Below are 16,193 nucleotides of genomic sequence, written 5' to 3' on the forward strand. Positions count from 1 at the left end.
GACGCCCCAACAATCACTGTCCATGAAACTGCTTTTTATATGTAGGTTCCTAGTTATTACTCCTGTATCTACCTTGTTCATCACTTACTCCAGCAAACAGTAGGTACAAATCAGTGTTTGTTGGATGAATAATGAATTAATTGAATACAGGCACATAATCATAAATCTCCAAACTAACATGGCAACATAGTTTGGAAAATATCTGCTGTGACGACCGAACATAAAAAAAAAGAAGAGCATGACTTTTTGTTGCTGTTGTTGTTGGGGGGACGGTGCTGGCTAATATGGGAATCCAAACCCTTGACCTTGGTGTTATCAGCACCACACTCTATCAAATGAGCTAACTGGCCAGCCCAAAAAGGATAAATTCTCATTTCTTTTTTGGGCAGCTGGCCATTACAGGGATCCAAACCCATGACCTTGTTGTTATAAGGCTACACTCTAACCAACTGAGCTAACTGGCCTGCCCTTTTTATTTTTTTTTGGTGGCTGGCCAGTGTAGGGACCAAACCCTGGACCTCGGTGTTATGAGCACCACGCTCTAACTAACTGGGCTAACCGGATGGCCCTGAAAGATCATGACTTTAAAAAGAAATTTATTGAACAAAATATGTCACCAACAAATTTTCACTTATTATGTGCTTACGAGGTACTGGACCCACATACTATGTAACCCATCCCCTACCAGCAAAAAAGAAATCCCTTTTTATTTTTATTTTTGGCAGTTGGCTGACATAGGGATCCAAACCCTTGACCTTGACGTTGTAACACTGTGCTCTAACCAGCTGAGCTAACTGACCAGCACAGAAATCAGTTTTTAAATTAGACACACACAGATGGGGAAGAGAGCTAATGAAAAGGGCCAGGACTGGAAGCAATGGTCAAAAGGTCATTGTGTCCATTCCTCGGCTTCATCACACCCAAGTTCCATTTCCTCTCCTTTCCAGGTGAATAGTCATAGCAAACATTTATTGGGTGCTGCCTCTGTGCCAGGAATTGTTAAATGCCTGACATATATTAATATCCTCACAACAACCTTTAGAGAGAGGTCAGCTCTATTTTACCGATGAAGGCACAGTGGCACAGAGAGGTTAAGTAACTTGCCCAAGGTCACAGAGCTAGTGGTGGCAGATCTGGGATTCTGATTTTAGGCCAGTTGGTTCAGGTAAGAGTGACACTACACGTGTGCTGCCTGCTGTGCTTGTCACGAGGTCCAAAAGAAGAGTGTAAATCTTGCCCCATGACACAGTGAGGGGTTCTCACAGTATTGTCCCTTCCCTCTATGGCATTTCCCACACCATCATGAAGGTGTGACAATGAAGGAAAACATGAAAAAACACTCTCCAGGGCCACAAAGATACCTCCACACAATCCCACTCTAAAGCTTCTGCCTCTTGTCGGCCCGGGTTGGGGATGGGGGAGCTGCAGGTGAGGAAGCGGGACTGGAGCCCAGCTAACCTAACCCTAACCTAACCCTGGGCAGGACCACTCAGAAGATTATTTCTGAACAGCTCTGTGGTTACCTCTCTTGCAGAGGAGGCTCCAGGTGTCCCAGACACCCAAAGTACCATTTTGGCGACCAGTATAAAGATGGGAAAACAAAGTTGAAATAGCATGGGCACCTTCGCAGAGACAGAGCAGGCCTGAGACACATCAAGGCAGGATGAGGAAGGGACCCAGGAAAGAGACTGGCTGAGAACCTGGTGGGGTGGGAGCAGGGCAGGCAGAGGAGGCTCCCACTTCCCTCCCCACCAGCCACACGCAGCTCCAGCCAGCCCAGCCCCCACAATGGGCAGCAGCAGGAACCAGAACCTGTCACCACCCCCAGCCAGGCTGGCTCAGCCTTCCCAGCCTCAGGGCATCAGGCCCAGCCCCAGCCTCCAGGCAACTGGATTTGCTGTCCCCATCTTACTGGAGAGGCAAAAAAGAGAGGCGGGCCTCAGACCACACAGCTGGCGGGAAGTGGAAGGAAGACAGAACCAGGCCTTCGAGAGGACAGGGTCCTTCTGCCTGCCCCAGCCCCAGCCCTAAGGATCCCCAACTTGCCCTCAGCGCAAAGCCCCAACTCCGTCGCACCACACCCTTCAGAGCACAACAGGGTGATCTCTCTGTCAGCTCCTGCCTGCCTCCACCCTGCCCACTGGCCCAGCTAAGCCTCTCAAAGTATGTCTGTGGGACCAAAAGTACCTACCAGAATCACCAGGGGAATGGGGCCGTGGGCCATGCTGTCCCGCCTGCATCCAGGCAAGCAACGGAGCATGCCCGGGGTTCTGAGACAGGGGCTGTGGGCTACTGCCCCTGCCTGCAAGAACATCTTAAGATGTATTTATTAGCCACATGTGTTTCTTTGGGGTGTGTGACTTGTCTGCTCATGTCCTTCACCAAATTTCTATTAAGATTTTTCTAATTCATTTTTAAGAGTTCTTTACGCATTAAAGATGTCAATCTTTGTGTGTTAAATTTATTCCTTATCAACTGACTTTAAATTCAATTTGTGATGTTTTCCTTTGTATGTTGAGAAAATAATTTTCTATCTAAACGTTAAATTAAAAAAAAAAAAAAAATCACCAGGTGTGTCAAAATGCAAATTCCTGGGCCTCACCCAGAGCTGCCAACCAAAAGCCCCTGGTGAGGCCTAGGAATGTGCATTCTCACATGCCCCCTAATACTGGCTGGTGACTGGTGCATCCTGCAGGAGGGAACATGGGGCTGGAGCCACTGCAGAACCGTTAAGGGCAAAGGGCTCTGGGGCCAGATCAGCTGGGCTGGAAATCTGCCTCTGTCATTGGGCTCCAGGCAAGTGGAGTGACCTCTCTAAACCTCAGTGCCCCCATCTGTACAAATGGGGGTAATAAGAGCCCCTCCTTCATCAGTGGTTGTGAGGATTAAATGAGGTCAGGTATGCGTAACACATATATCCCCAGGGATCAGCTTCCAGGGGCAAAAAGAGCTGCAGCCCTACTTTTGTGGGACTGACAAAGGCTGAGGGGTTTGAATTTCTCCTCCTGACAGTAGGGGTGTGTGTGTGTGTGTGTGCTGCTCCCATACCTGTAGCCCTGCACCTTTTCTGAGTACCTACCGTCTCCTCCCAGCCCTCTTCCTCCAGGTCCCTCTGACGCTCCACCTCTGGCCTGAACCAGCCTTTCATAGGATGGGGAGTCCCAGGCACTAGTCAGGACATGTCTAGGGTCTGCCCTGGCAGCTGGCTGTCTCAGAGCCCTCTCCCTGCCCACTGGACCACCTGGTCCCCCTCAGTTGGCAGAGGTCCACTGTGCACACCATCTCCCCCAATAACTGCAGCTTTTGTCCTGCAGCAGGTGGGGTGGCAGATGTGAGCTGCTGGTAAGGGACAAAACAGATCCCCCCACTTGCTCTCCTTGACTGTGGAACACACAGGAGGCCTGAGCCTCAGTGTGGTCAAGGGCACCATACTGGGGCTTGGGAGTGAGAGGACCAGGCCCAAATCCTGGACCCTCACTCACTCACTGTGTGGGTCAACAGGCAAAGCCCTGTGCCTCTCTCAGCCTCGGTTCCCTCCCATGTAAAATGCAGATGACAGGTCTTCTACCTGCACCCTAGAATTGAGTCAATGATCAATGCTGTGAGGTAACTAAAAGCACTCACTAAGGGCCGGCCTGTGGCTCACTCGGGAGAGTGTGGTGCTGATAACATCAAGGCCATGGCTTCCGATCCCACATAAGGATGGCCGGGTAGCTCACTGGCTGAGCGTAGTGCTGACAACACCAGGCCAAGGGTTAAGATCCCCTTACCGGTCATCTTTTTAAAAAATAAAATAAAATAAAAATAAAAGCACTCGCTAAGCTATAGAAGTCCCCAACTGCATGAAGGACAATCGTGTTTATTACTAGAGATCATTCTCCTTAGAGGAGTCAGGTGGAAAACCGGAAAGAACACAAACCCCAGCGTTTGACAAACCTGCATTGCCGGTCACGAGCATCTACTTCCCCTCCTGTAAAGTGGGGCGATCCTACCAACTGCACAGGGCTGCTGTGAGGATTAAGTGAGCTAATACGCCCGGAGCACTGAGCACTTAGTTCGTGAGCTGTTGATGCCATTATTACCTCCACTACAACCTGCATGATCTCAGAAAGTCCCTTAATGTCTCTGAGCCTCGGGTGCCTCATCCATGCAAGGGGAAAAACAGCACCTTCCTCACAGGGATGCTGGGAGGACTACGTAAGAGAATTACATGCCCAGAAGCCCTACACAGGGTGGCACTGCTTCTCTCTGACAGGACCCATGGAGGTCATGTCAAGACCAGGCAGGAGGAACTCTACTCTGGCGGGATTAGAAGAGATGCCCCCTGTATGACCCAGGTGGCATATCTGCAGCACTTTCCTGACCCTGGGCCCCCTGACCTCGGTAAATTCCCTTACAGTGCATGTATTCTCTCAATTAATCCTTTAATCCTTGCTGAAGCCCCACCCCGCCCCACCACACTGCAGGCCAGGCTTGTCCCAGAAGCCCTCCCAACCCCCAAGCATGTTTAGTTGTTCTGGTCTGAGGGCTCCAGACCCTTGGCTTATTTCTCAATGTCCCCTAAAGACCGAAATCTCCCCAGGCTAGGAACACGTCTCCTCCCCACGTGTCCTGCTAGAGGAGCATGTACCTCTTCCTACACAGCAGTGCTCAAAGGCAGGGCAGGACCCCATGGCAAAGCCCCCTTCCTACCTTGCCCTCCAAGGGGTGGCAAAGGCTTGGGGACATGGTTAGAGAGGGTGGGCTGTGTAACCTTAAACTGGCATGAGCCTGGACAGGAGAGTTGCCTGGTCTCCCCCAAGTCCCTCCTTTGTGGATAGATGTCCATGGAGACGAGGGGGAGGGAAACAGCTTCCTGGAGGAGGCGGGCCTTAGGGGGCCCCAGAGCAGAATCAGACAGACACATACGCCTGTCCCACCCACTTTAGGTAGGTGGGGGGTGTGCTCTCCCCCAGTCCTTTGATAGAGTCCAGAAATATGAAGTACCTGGGTGCGGGGGTGGAGCCAAGGCAACTGCTAGGGTTTCAGCACCTTGGCCTTGCTGAGTAAGCACAGGGGGAAGGAGCCCTTGCCAAATCGGGAGTTACAACAGCTGTCCCCACCAGGCCACAGCACCAGCCCCGCCCCCTCACCTGACTCTGGAGCTCGCTCTGTTGCTTCAGGCGGAGGTTTTCCGGGGTGTCGGCCACCATGGTGAAGGACTGCTTGGGGTAGTGTCTGCAGGACAGAAAAAAAACAGAGTGGGGGTCACTCTGGGGAAGAGGCAAGAATATCTGAGCTTCTCTCAGGGCTCTGGCTCTCTCCTGGGAACTTCCTCTTATCCTTGGGCAGCCCATGCCCCAACCCCAGGACCATGGTGTCCACCATCATGGCCAAGGGGAGGCAAGCATTTCTCAGACTCAGCCTGGGCTGGCTGAACTGGGGAAACAGGGGTTGGAACTGTCCTGAGCCAAAGGGAAGCCATCAGGACATTCTCTGAGGGTTTCAGATTACCATTGTTTGGAGAAGATCCATGCCTTCAATTCTACCACCACAAAAGAAGGTCAAAGGGACTGGGCCACCCAGGAGGGCCCAGCAAGATTGGAGAGAAGATGGACATGGCGTTGGGACTAAGCTTTCAGCTAAGACCAAAAGTGGAGACAACCATGCAGAGGAAAGGAAAGGGGGAGAGGGAGACAGAAGGAAAAAGAAACAAGCATATCCAGGGCAGCTTCCTGGAGGAAGTGATGAGAGGATGCACATGTCCAAAGTGATGTTTCAAAAGGCTAACAAGGTCTAACTTAATTGGAGAGTAGGTAGGAAGACCTGTTTAAGGCCAGAAAGGAGGTCACTGATGGGTGACAGACAACAATGATAACAACAGTTAATGTTCATCCTTTGCTAAGGGCTTACACGCCTTAGTTCATCAGACTGTCTCACAGCCACCCTATGTGGCTAGTACCGTCATTGTCTCCCTTTGACAGATGGGAGAACCGAGGCCAGACAGGTTAAACCACGTGTCCAAGGCACACAGCTAGCGTGTGCTAGGATCCAGATTTCCACCTAGACAATCTCTTCAGAGCCCACATGCCAAATTTAAGCATCCAATCTCCAGGTACAGGACACACCAGGGTCCTGGTCCCCAGAACAAGGGCTGGCTTGGAGGCAGCAGGAGCCTGGGCAGCCCACAGAGCCAACCTGCAGGGACCTCCAGAACAATCCGGTCCAACTCCTTCATTTCACAGAGGAGGAAACAGCGTGCTGGCACCAGGCACTGGTCACTTAGAGATCTTCATAATTAACTTATTTATCACATTGGTTCATTGTCTTCTCTCTCCACTACTTCTCCACGAGGGGAGGGATTTTTTGGTGTCTTTTGTTCACTGGTTTATCCCAAGATCCTAGAACAGTAGCTGGTGCTCAATAAATATTTTTTGAATAAACAAACGTCACTCCAGGCGTTGAAGCTGGGCCGGAACCAGAACTCGAGACTCCTACATCCCCCTGGGTCATCACATGGTCCCCAGCAGACCAGAGATAAAGAGAGGCAGTTTGATTCACGGTGGTTTGTATGGGCTGGTAGTGAAATGGCTGGGTGTCCACATGGGCCCCAACTATTGCAGGCACTGGTGGGTGCCTTCCCCAAGTAGGAGCCCAAGTTCTAGCCATTTTCAGCCCTGGGAGACCACAGTCCCCCTGCCTCCAGCTGTGACCACTGCAGATCCCTGACTCACAGGCTGCCCTCAGGTAGGAGATGGACCGCCTCCAGGGACCTCCTTCCAGGCATGTCCCACCCCGAATGGCTGACATGCACAAGAGCTAGACACAGCTGCTCACCTGCCTGTGCTTTCACCAAACCTGGCATGTTCTCCAGCTGCCACACCACCCTAAGCCAGAGCTTCCTGTAAACACACGACTTCCCTCTGCGCCACCACTTGTGAAGGGAAGGACTTGGGGTTTGGAGAATTCAACCAAGGGGGGGTATGACTAGAAAGGCATACTACCGGACTCTGGCCCTGCCACTGACTTGCTGGGTGACCTTGGCAAATCCTTTTCCCCTCTGGGCTGGCTTCACTGTCCTGGACCTAGGTGATTCCAGCTGTGCCCCTCCCCCAATCCCCATGGACCTGCCTGGGTCCTGGCCACCTGCGTCAGCCCAGGCACACAGAGGGAGGAAAGCAGAAGAAAAGCAAACACAGGTGCCTCCAGTTGGCAACAGAAATGGCCCATGGATGAATGTGGGCCTAAGGCAAGGAGTCCTGTCCCCGGGCTTGGCCCAGTGCCATGCAGCCAGGGCCACCCACAGCTGAGGAGCTCCCTTCAAAATTCCTGAGCAGTTTCAGGGCAAGGGAGGATCAACTGGGAGTCTGTTCCTGGAGACTAAAAAGAGAAGAGTAGAAGGGATCGAAGTAAGATCGCTAGCAGAATTGGCTGGCCCTGAGTGGGGGCTGTGGTGCAGACAGCATCTGAAAGTAGGAACTCACGTGGCAGAAGCAGGCAGGGGGATGGAGAAGATTTGAAGGGTCAGTTCTGAGACGATGGTGTGACGGCACCGGTTGGCATTTGGTGGAGGCAGGGTAGAGGCAGCCTGGGAGGTAGGGGGCAGGGTGGGTGGCAGGCCTGGGAGCCAGTCTGCAAACCCTAGAGTTTCCTGTTTGCCTAAAGGCACAGAGTTAAAACACAGGGCCAGATCCAGCAGCCCAAGGACACCTAGACACGTGCACCTGACACGCCCCACCAGTGGCACAGTTCTGCAGACCCTACACATACTGTGTATGCCTCACACGCAATGAACATACAGATGTGCCCTCTGCAGCAACGGGCATCTCCTAGACACTGAGGCTGGCAGCTGTGTTACAGGCCACACCCACACACTTCCTATAGCCCAGGGTGCGTCCCTCTTCCCCTTACCCCACACCCCACCAGAGGATCTCTGGAGCCCCTCCACATGCTGCAAATGCCTCGGATGGGGTGGGCAGGCACTTCATCCTCTCTCTGGAGCCACCATTACCCCTGATCTCAGCCTCCCACAGCCAGAACACTAATCCCATCAGCAAGGAAGGGGGGTTGAGCCAGCCTAGATGTTGACTCAGCTTAATTTGGCAGGGGTGGGGGGAGGTTTTTAATCCTGCATCAGATTAACTGGATTAAAGAGGAAGCTCCAAAACCCCAGTCTCCCACCCCTACCCTCTAAGCCCAACCCCAGACAGAGGAAGGCAGCAGACCTGCAGCAGGGGCTATATTCCTCCTGCTGGGCCAACCCCGCCCCCTCCTCACTGCCCCCAGCCCTGGCGAGACAGCCCTGCCTTTCCCTTCCCTGCTCTCTGGCTTCAGGTTCCCATGGCAACTGCATCCTCAGCTCCAGGCAGGAGAGCAGGGAGAGCAGACAGAGAGAGAGGGAAGTCTAAGGGGGTGGGGGAAGAGACACAAACAGCAGGGGTGTCCTCAACTGAGAAGCAGCCCACGAGGGCAAAACCAGGATACTGTGTGTGTCTGCAGGATCCGTGTAGACAATTTAGGGAGGAAGACAGGTGTCATGGGTTTGTTTCTAGAAGGAAGGGCGTACCAACAGCACTGCTGAGCCCCTCCCCCCACCAACACGACTGGCTTCGAAGAGGGCTCCTATTGATTTGACCTCCTTCTGGAAACAATTTTTGAGAATACTACCTTTTTCCTCCCAGTCTGTCCTCAGGTTAAGGCTCCCCCACCCACTACCCTCAGATTCCAGTCGGGATGGATGGATGTGTGTGTAATGCTAGTGTGGGTGCTGAGACAGATGAGTGGCCACCACCCCAGCTGGTGACCCTGCTAGAAGCCCAACCCCACAACAGACTGGCTATAGCAAGGGAATGAGGGCAGGGTGAGCAAGCCCAGGCAGAGAGCTGAGTCCAGAGCACAGCTGTTCTTTGTCCCTTCTGTAGGCCAGCCTGTGCCCAGGCCCCTTGTTAATCATTCCAAATGGATGGGCTCTCTGTACGTGCCCCGCTCCCCTCTTAGTCCCTGCTCTTAGCCACTCTGGAAACAGCCCGCTACAACAGGAAGCCTGGGGGACAGAGGCAGGGACAGCATCCATAAGAGCAAAACCAAGAAAAAGCCTCTCCTGGCCAGGAAGAAATGGGGCAAGAACAGGGATGGGGCAGGGCAGTCAGGTAGCTGCTGGCAGCGGCCTGGGCCTTCAGGAGAATTTACAGACATGCAACTCAACTTGTTGATATACTGTGTCCGTGCACATTCTCTCTTGAAACATGCCACAAGGCTTTGGCCTAGAAAAGGCAGGTGTTATCACTGTGCCCATTTTACACATGAATAAACCAAGGCCCAGTGTCAAGGACAGAGACCTTGTCCAGTGCACTCTCCCCTACACCACAGCTGCCCAGCCAGCTAAGGGCAGGCTGACATCTCCCTGTCAGATGGACCCCAGTCCGTCCCCAGCTCTCAGGCCTCTGTAGAAAGATGTGCTTGGCAGGGTGGGTACAGAAGAAGGTACTTCATCCTTCCAACCTGACCCCTGTTTCCAGGCTTGGTCAAGAGGTATCTCAAGGGAGAGGAAGGGTAAAGGAGCAATTGGTAAAGGGCCGCGAAAGACAATTACATGGTATAATGTTGAATATACTAATTATCCTGATTTGGGCATCACATATTGCACACAGGTATTGATATTCAACTTTGTACCCCACAGATATGTACAATCAACGATGTTTCAGTAAAAATATAAACAATTTAGGGCCGGCCCGTGGCTCACTCGGGAGAGTGTGGTGCTGAGAACACCAAGGCCGCGGGTTCGGATCCCATATAGGGATGGCCGGTTCGCTCACTGGGTGAGCGTGGTGCTGACAACACCAAGTCAAGGGTTAAGATCCCCTTACCCGGTCATCTTTTTAAAAAAATAAATAAACTGTAGGCTCAAAAAGAGGTGTCTCAAGAGGCCAGACAATGACCTGAGGGGATGTGGGAGAGACGTCTTCTGTCGCAGGAGAGGGTTTATCCCTGAGGACCTCCTTCCTGCTCAGAGGGACCTTGAGGGCAGGGAGGATGTTGAGAAGCTGCAAGGCTTATGGGCTTCAGGGGGAACAGGGACGGCTTGTAGGGCACCAGCCTCACTCCCCAGTCCTGCCATTAGCTACCCTCCAGAGGAAGAACAGGAGTAGACCAAAGATCCTGAAAGCCCAGCTTCCCCTTTCTACATGTAATTTCTCCTCTTTCAGGCTTGGACCCCTTCAAAAACCACAGCTTTGTGTTCAAGGGGGAACAAAAATACATGAACAAAAGCAACAAGGAGCTTTTTGGTTTTACCAAAAGGAAAGGAAAAAAAACCCAGCCCTGACATCCTGCCTCTGGGAAGAGCTGCTGCTGGAACACTGCCCATAGGCAGGCAGGGAGGGCTCCCTGCTAACCCAGTTTCTCACCCGTCCCCCCGGCCTAATGGGCTGAAGTGGTGGGGATAGGAAGCAACAAGGAAGCATTGTTTGACCACAAGAACAAAACGAGCAGTCGAAAAGATCAAGGCTAGACATGAGGAAGAACTTTCCAGCCCCCAGGGATTACAGACAAAATGAAAAGGAAAAACAAAGCCTGTACCTGCCCCTGTTGGCAATACATAAAGAAATGATTCTGCCAAGTTGAATAAGACATGGAAATGCTGGGTCTCAGTTTCCTCATCTGTAAAATGGGGGTGTTAGGAGGCAAAGTGATCCCTGAGGTTCCTGGAGGCCCTGATATCTCTGAATGTTGGAGGTGAGTGAGGGGGTGCTGCCTGGAGGCTGCATTTGGCCTCTGTGACTGTCCATTTGCACGTGCCTTCCCCACCCCAAACATCTACCCCATACCCCTCACTCTTACTCCTGCTGCTAGCCCCGGCTCCCCAAGATGTCTGATCTCAATTTTCTTAGTCAAAAGCAAAGACTTCTGGGGAGGCAGGAAAGCCCCCGGCCCCAGTCCTGGATATGCCCACCATGACCCCAGCTTAAAAGCAGCTGGGATTAGAGTTTGCTAGAATCCAGAGACATTTAAGTATCCAGGCCCATCTGGCACGGACTCCATCCCACTCCCATCTGAGGCCTGCAGGAAGGGGCAACAGCATAGCCTCTGCTTCCCCAGAATCAGAGACATCTCCACCCTCCTCCACCCCTCACCCAGCAGCTCACGGAAATTGAAGGATGGACCCCAGATATCTGCAGTCAATGAAGAGGAGAAAGGTAGAATCGAGCTCCCCCTTTCCTTCCCCAGCCCATGTCCACTCCCTACTTGACACCCCAAAAGCTGTCTCCCCTGGCCTGCAACCCCGCCTCTGTCTGTAGGCCCCCCAGGAGAAGGGAACAGGCACATTTCTCTCCATTCCCACCTCCATCCCCACCCCTTCCCTGACCTCCGGACTCCTAGACCATTTGCATGAAGACAAAGAAGCAGGTTTGCACCAAGCCAGGGTGTGTGGACCTTTCTGCCCCACTTTTGGAAAATCCAGTTTACAAAACAAATAATCAAGGGCATAAATATTTCTCTAACCAACCAGCAGGCTCACCCCACCCACCTAGAAGCCTCCAGAAATAATTCAACTAGCGGTTCTTCCACCATTGGCTATTGTGCAAAAGCAGGCGTGCTCCTCTCCCTTGCACAGCAGTGCCTGCGTGGCTGCGGCCCCAAATGTGAGCACACACACGCGGCCCATTCAGTCCAGCTCCCTGGTGTTCCTCCCCATGGCGTGTGTGTCTGGGTCTGCACCAGGCACGTGTGTAACTGCACGTACATGGCGGTCCCCCACACCAGCAGGCTACTACGAGCTCTGGCCTGTGTTCTCTCCCCAACCTCACCCCCCAAACAAGTCTGATACAAGGAAAGAACCTAAGAAGCCTTTTCACTGCTTATAGTCACTTTCCAGAACTTAAATCGCAGCCTTAAGAAGCTGAAGCCTTGTGAAAAGACAGTTTTCTTCTCTCCTGACCACCTTCTTGCAAGATCCTAGCTCCCTTCAGGGCTCAGGGACTGGCCAGAGGCAGGGAGAACATAGAGGCCACCCTGCACATCAAACTTAACACACTCAGTGGGTGGGCCCAACTCCCTGGCAAAGTGCCAGGAGAGACCACCTGCCTCTTTGGGTCCTGCACTGGGCTTAGCCCAGCATGTAACAGGTGATGCGAAAGCAAAGGAAGCCAGGCCTGTGGTCCACAAAGCAAGGCCAAAACAGGAATGGGGTAAAACATTCCCTGGAAACTCCAGGATTCAGGAAACTGAATGTCACTCAAGGATGGGGCCAGATGCAGGAAGAAAACAGGAGAGTGTAACAGTGAACACCTGGCACAGTGCCTGGTACATAGCAGGTGCTCAACAAATACTCTTTGGTGTTTGGTCTAGCTGTACAGGACTTTTTTGGGGGGTGGGGGCTGGGTGGCACAGTGATCAAACCCTGGACCTTGGTAATAACATGCTCTAACCCACTAAGCTAACCAGCCAGCCCTGTAGGACTTTTTAACTATGGGGAAACCAAGGCTTAGACAGGTCTAGAGGGTACTCCTTACAGGCAGGGTCCCATCTGGTTCATCCCGGAATCCCCATGTCTGGCTGGCTGGCCCAGACTAGCTGCTCTGTGTGAGCATACGTGCCTTCAGCAAGGTGCTATGACAGCTTAGAGTGATACACAGCTGGGTCACAAATCCTGAAGTGGTCCAGCAATCAAGGGGTTAACTGCCCTGGCTTCTCTGAACCCCACCCCACTCCCCAATGGAGAGAGGAAGTGGCAGAGAATCAGGGCTTGTGTGAGCCCTTAAGAATTCGAAGCATGTCCCATTTCCCTTGGGGGGTGGGTGGGAGGGGTAGATAGAGGGAAGAGGAACAGTAGAAGTTAATAGAAGAGAAGGGACAACTGAAGGAGGAGCCAGGACAGAGCCGTGACCCGTCCACTACCCCAGGCAACCTGCCTAGTGCCCAGTCCTTCCAGAAGGGACAACATTTATGTTACTTCTTGGGCTGGAGACTTTATCAGAAATCTATTTTCCTGGCACCTGGCACAGGTTGGCATATAGCAGCAGGCAGGCAATAAATGTCTGATGAATGATCAAACCCCCAAAGTGACGGGGCAGTGGTAGCAGCAGGCAAGTGGAGTGGGGTAAGGGAGAGACAGCCCTTCAGAGGGGCTTAAGCCCCCAACCCCTTATAGACGAATCCCAAATTTCCCTTCCTGGATGAACTTTGCAGCTACAAAGGGCCTCTTGACAAAGAATTAAAAACAAAGAAAAAAAACTGGACTTAGATCAGATCCTAAATTTATTTGAATACTGCTGTTGCCACCTACTTGCAAATAACTTGACCTTCAAAGCCCCTACCTAGCGGGGTGCTATGAGGTCCTGCGTGTCCTGCGGACCTGACGCTGAGTTTGCACTTGCTACTCATGAGGTCAACCAGAAGATGGAAGGTTGCTGCACCATCTGGAACCGCATGGGATGGGATAGGTTGTGTCCCTCTGAGATGAGGGACTCCACCTCTATTCCACCTCCCAACTCCCCCCTCCAGCAGACCAGGCTGCAGGTCCCAGTGCAGAAGGAACAGAGCCCAAGCTAACCACAATCCAAAAAAACCAGTCTCCACAGCCTGCCTCACTAGGCAGGGAAGGGATCTGCCCATGCCGGGCCACACCCTTCATGCTTCCCCTACTTCTCAAGAAATGAACATCAGAAGGTCTGGGGCCAGCTTTCCTGAGGGACCACTGAGAAAGGAGCTCCCAAAGCCTAGTAAGTGCCCAGGTAAGAGAAGGAGTCTGCTAATTGCCAGGTGAAGGGACAACAAAGTCTCCAATCCCAAACACAGCTGGGCAGAAACAGGGCAGGTCACTTATTCCTGAAAGACCAAGCTGGGTCCCTCTCTTACAGCAGGGTACAATGGAAAGAACATGCTTGCTTTAATGTCAAGAGACTGGGCTTGAACTAGCCTCTCACTAGCCATGCGACCTTGAGAAAGTCCCTTCCCTTCCCCAAGCCTCAGTTTCCTCATCTGTAAGATGGGAATAATAACAACCCTTGCTTCACCCAACTACTGTGAGGACAAGATGTGATTAATACATATCAAATAGAGTGTGGAAGTACTCGTCAATGTCACCTTGTGGTTAAAAGGAAGAACTCGGGCAGGGAGCCAAGGTACCCAGCCAGCCCCCTGCCCAGGATAGGACTCACGCATTGCAGTAGGGCTTCTTCTCATAGCCCTTGTAGTTCTTCATGTTCAGTGTCATCTTGCAGGTCTCGCAATGGAAGCATGCTTTATGCCAGAACTGGGGATGGAGACAGAGGGAAGACACCCATCAGACATGAGGACTTCAGGAAGGGGGCTCGTGCCCTAGGATGGGGCACTCAGGAGCTCTCCACTCTGGGGACTGTCCTAGGCCCATAGCTGCAGGGAGAACATGGAATCACCCCTCTGAGCCTGAGGCATCTCAGGTCACAGGCTCTGGCAGTGGATGCTACTGCTTTCCCTTTGCCCACCCCCCACCCATCAGCCATTGAGCTGTCAGAAGGGGAGAAGGGCAGGTATGAAGGGTGAGTGGTGAAGAGCCCGGTTACAGTGGTGGCAGCAGCCCCCAGAAGGTCAGTCCACCTCCCCCAGACCACTCTTCCCACTCCAGAGTGCAGAGGCCTCATTGCTTATGTAAAGCTGCACTAGGGTTGCTAAGAAGCAGCTGCTGAACACGAAGGGGCAACCCCTCTAGCCTGGACAAGGACAGGAGAAGAGGAAGGCCCAGCCCCCACGCAGGCCCAGAGCCCAGGCGCTCACCGCTCCCACACTAGGGCCTCCCAATGCATATACAAGCCCCACGTGAGCCCCACGATGCTCCAGCTCTGACACCTCCCACTTGCTGTGGAACCCCTGAGTAGAGGAGTGGGACGGGTGCCCAGGTAGGAGAGCACTCAGCAGCTGGTCTCCTGCTGAGGCACTCAAGAGCTTGGCTTGAAAATCTTGGAGGTGGATCCCCCATAGTGGACATCAAAGCTCCACCCGACTAGCCACATGACCTAGAGCAGGGCCCTGCACTTCTGAGTCCACGTCCACGTCTGTAGAATGCATGTAATAATACCTATCCCTCCTGGGATGGCTGAGATTAAATGAGAAATCACCTGCAAAGCCCTCAGCACAGCACTGGGCACCTCTAAGTACTCAAATGTCAGGTGCTGGGCACGGCAGGCATAAACGTCAGCCAAGGGGCTCAGCAGCCCTCCCTGGAGGCTGTGTGTGTTGGGACACAGGCAGGGCTTCACTGTGCCCAGCCACAGCTCCGGTGCCTGTGTGTGAGAATGAGGGACAGGCAAGCCCAGGGAACTGGAACTGAGTCACCAGGATTGGTCCAGGATAGCCAATGGGGGAGAGCGAGGAGAAAGCGATGAGAGGAGAAACCACAAAACAGAAATGACCCCATCTCTGGGAACTGTTGATGCTCAGGTAAACCCATGCAAATGGGATATAAATTTGCCCCTGGCAGGTCTGGATGAGGCCTTGAGATCAGGACAAACCAGGGGTCCAGAATATAGGCTGCCTGGGTGACCTGGCTGGCCTGTCCCTGCTCCATTTCCCAGAGGTCAGGGAAGACTTCCTGAACCCCAGAGAAGGAGGGCACAGGGTAGGGAAGGACCCAGGGGGACTTTCAAAGGTGCCCAGTCACCGGGCTGATTCTTGGCCATCTGTCAAGGAATTCCTCCAAGGCGGTGCTTTTCAAAATGTGTTTCCCAAACCAAGAGGTGCTTCTGAGACACGTGGAGGAAGGGACAGACGGAAGCCAAGAAGCTGGGATTCAACCTCCCCCATCATGACCCACTTCAAGCAGAGACCACCAGGGTAATTTCAGGGGGCAAGCGCCTTCTAATAATGTACTTTCCCTATCAAGGAGACCCAAAGGAAAAATCTAATGATGAAATATTAAACAAAGTGACAGGAGAACCACTCCTTGGGAAGAAGGCCAGCTGGAAGTCTGCAAGCAGAGGGATTTCTCATCTAAGCTTGGCCCCCACCCCAACCTGGCCCATCCCCTACCCCCTCACACAGCAATTTCCAGTGTGTAACCCCAGTACACACAACCCTCTGGAAAACTAAAACAAGGTGGTCCCTGCCCCACAGGCCCCTGAAGTGATAGCTCCACTCTCTTCCCCAGTGATGGGGAGGCATCGGCAGAGTGCCCCAGCCTTGTCACTACTCAGTCTGCTGGCCCCTGCCTGCTTAGCTGCACATGCCCCTGCCTGGGC

At 52.9% G+C, this 16,193-nt stretch overlaps 1 protein-coding gene across 1 annotated transcript in view; it reads right to left on the minus strand.

The window, feature by feature from the left end:
* Positions 1–16,193, minus strand: part of LASP1 (LIM and SH3 protein 1) — a 39,541-nt gene that overhangs the window by 18,021 nt on the left and 5,327 nt on the right. The window contains exons 2-3 of the mRNA XM_063110921.1: positions 14,139–14,233; positions 5,133–5,217 (exon numbers count right to left, since the gene is read on the minus strand). Of these exons, the coding sequence (XP_062966991.1) occupies positions 5,133–5,217; positions 14,139–14,233 (180 nt within the window). The remainder of the gene's footprint in view (positions 1–5,132; positions 5,218–14,138; positions 14,234–16,193) is intronic.

This window comes from Cynocephalus volans, chromosome 10, assembly GCF_027409185.1.
Source record: "Cynocephalus volans isolate mCynVol1 chromosome 10, mCynVol1.pri, whole genome shotgun sequence".
Lineage (NCBI taxonomy): Eukaryota > Metazoa > Chordata > Mammalia > Dermoptera > Cynocephalidae > Cynocephalus > Cynocephalus volans.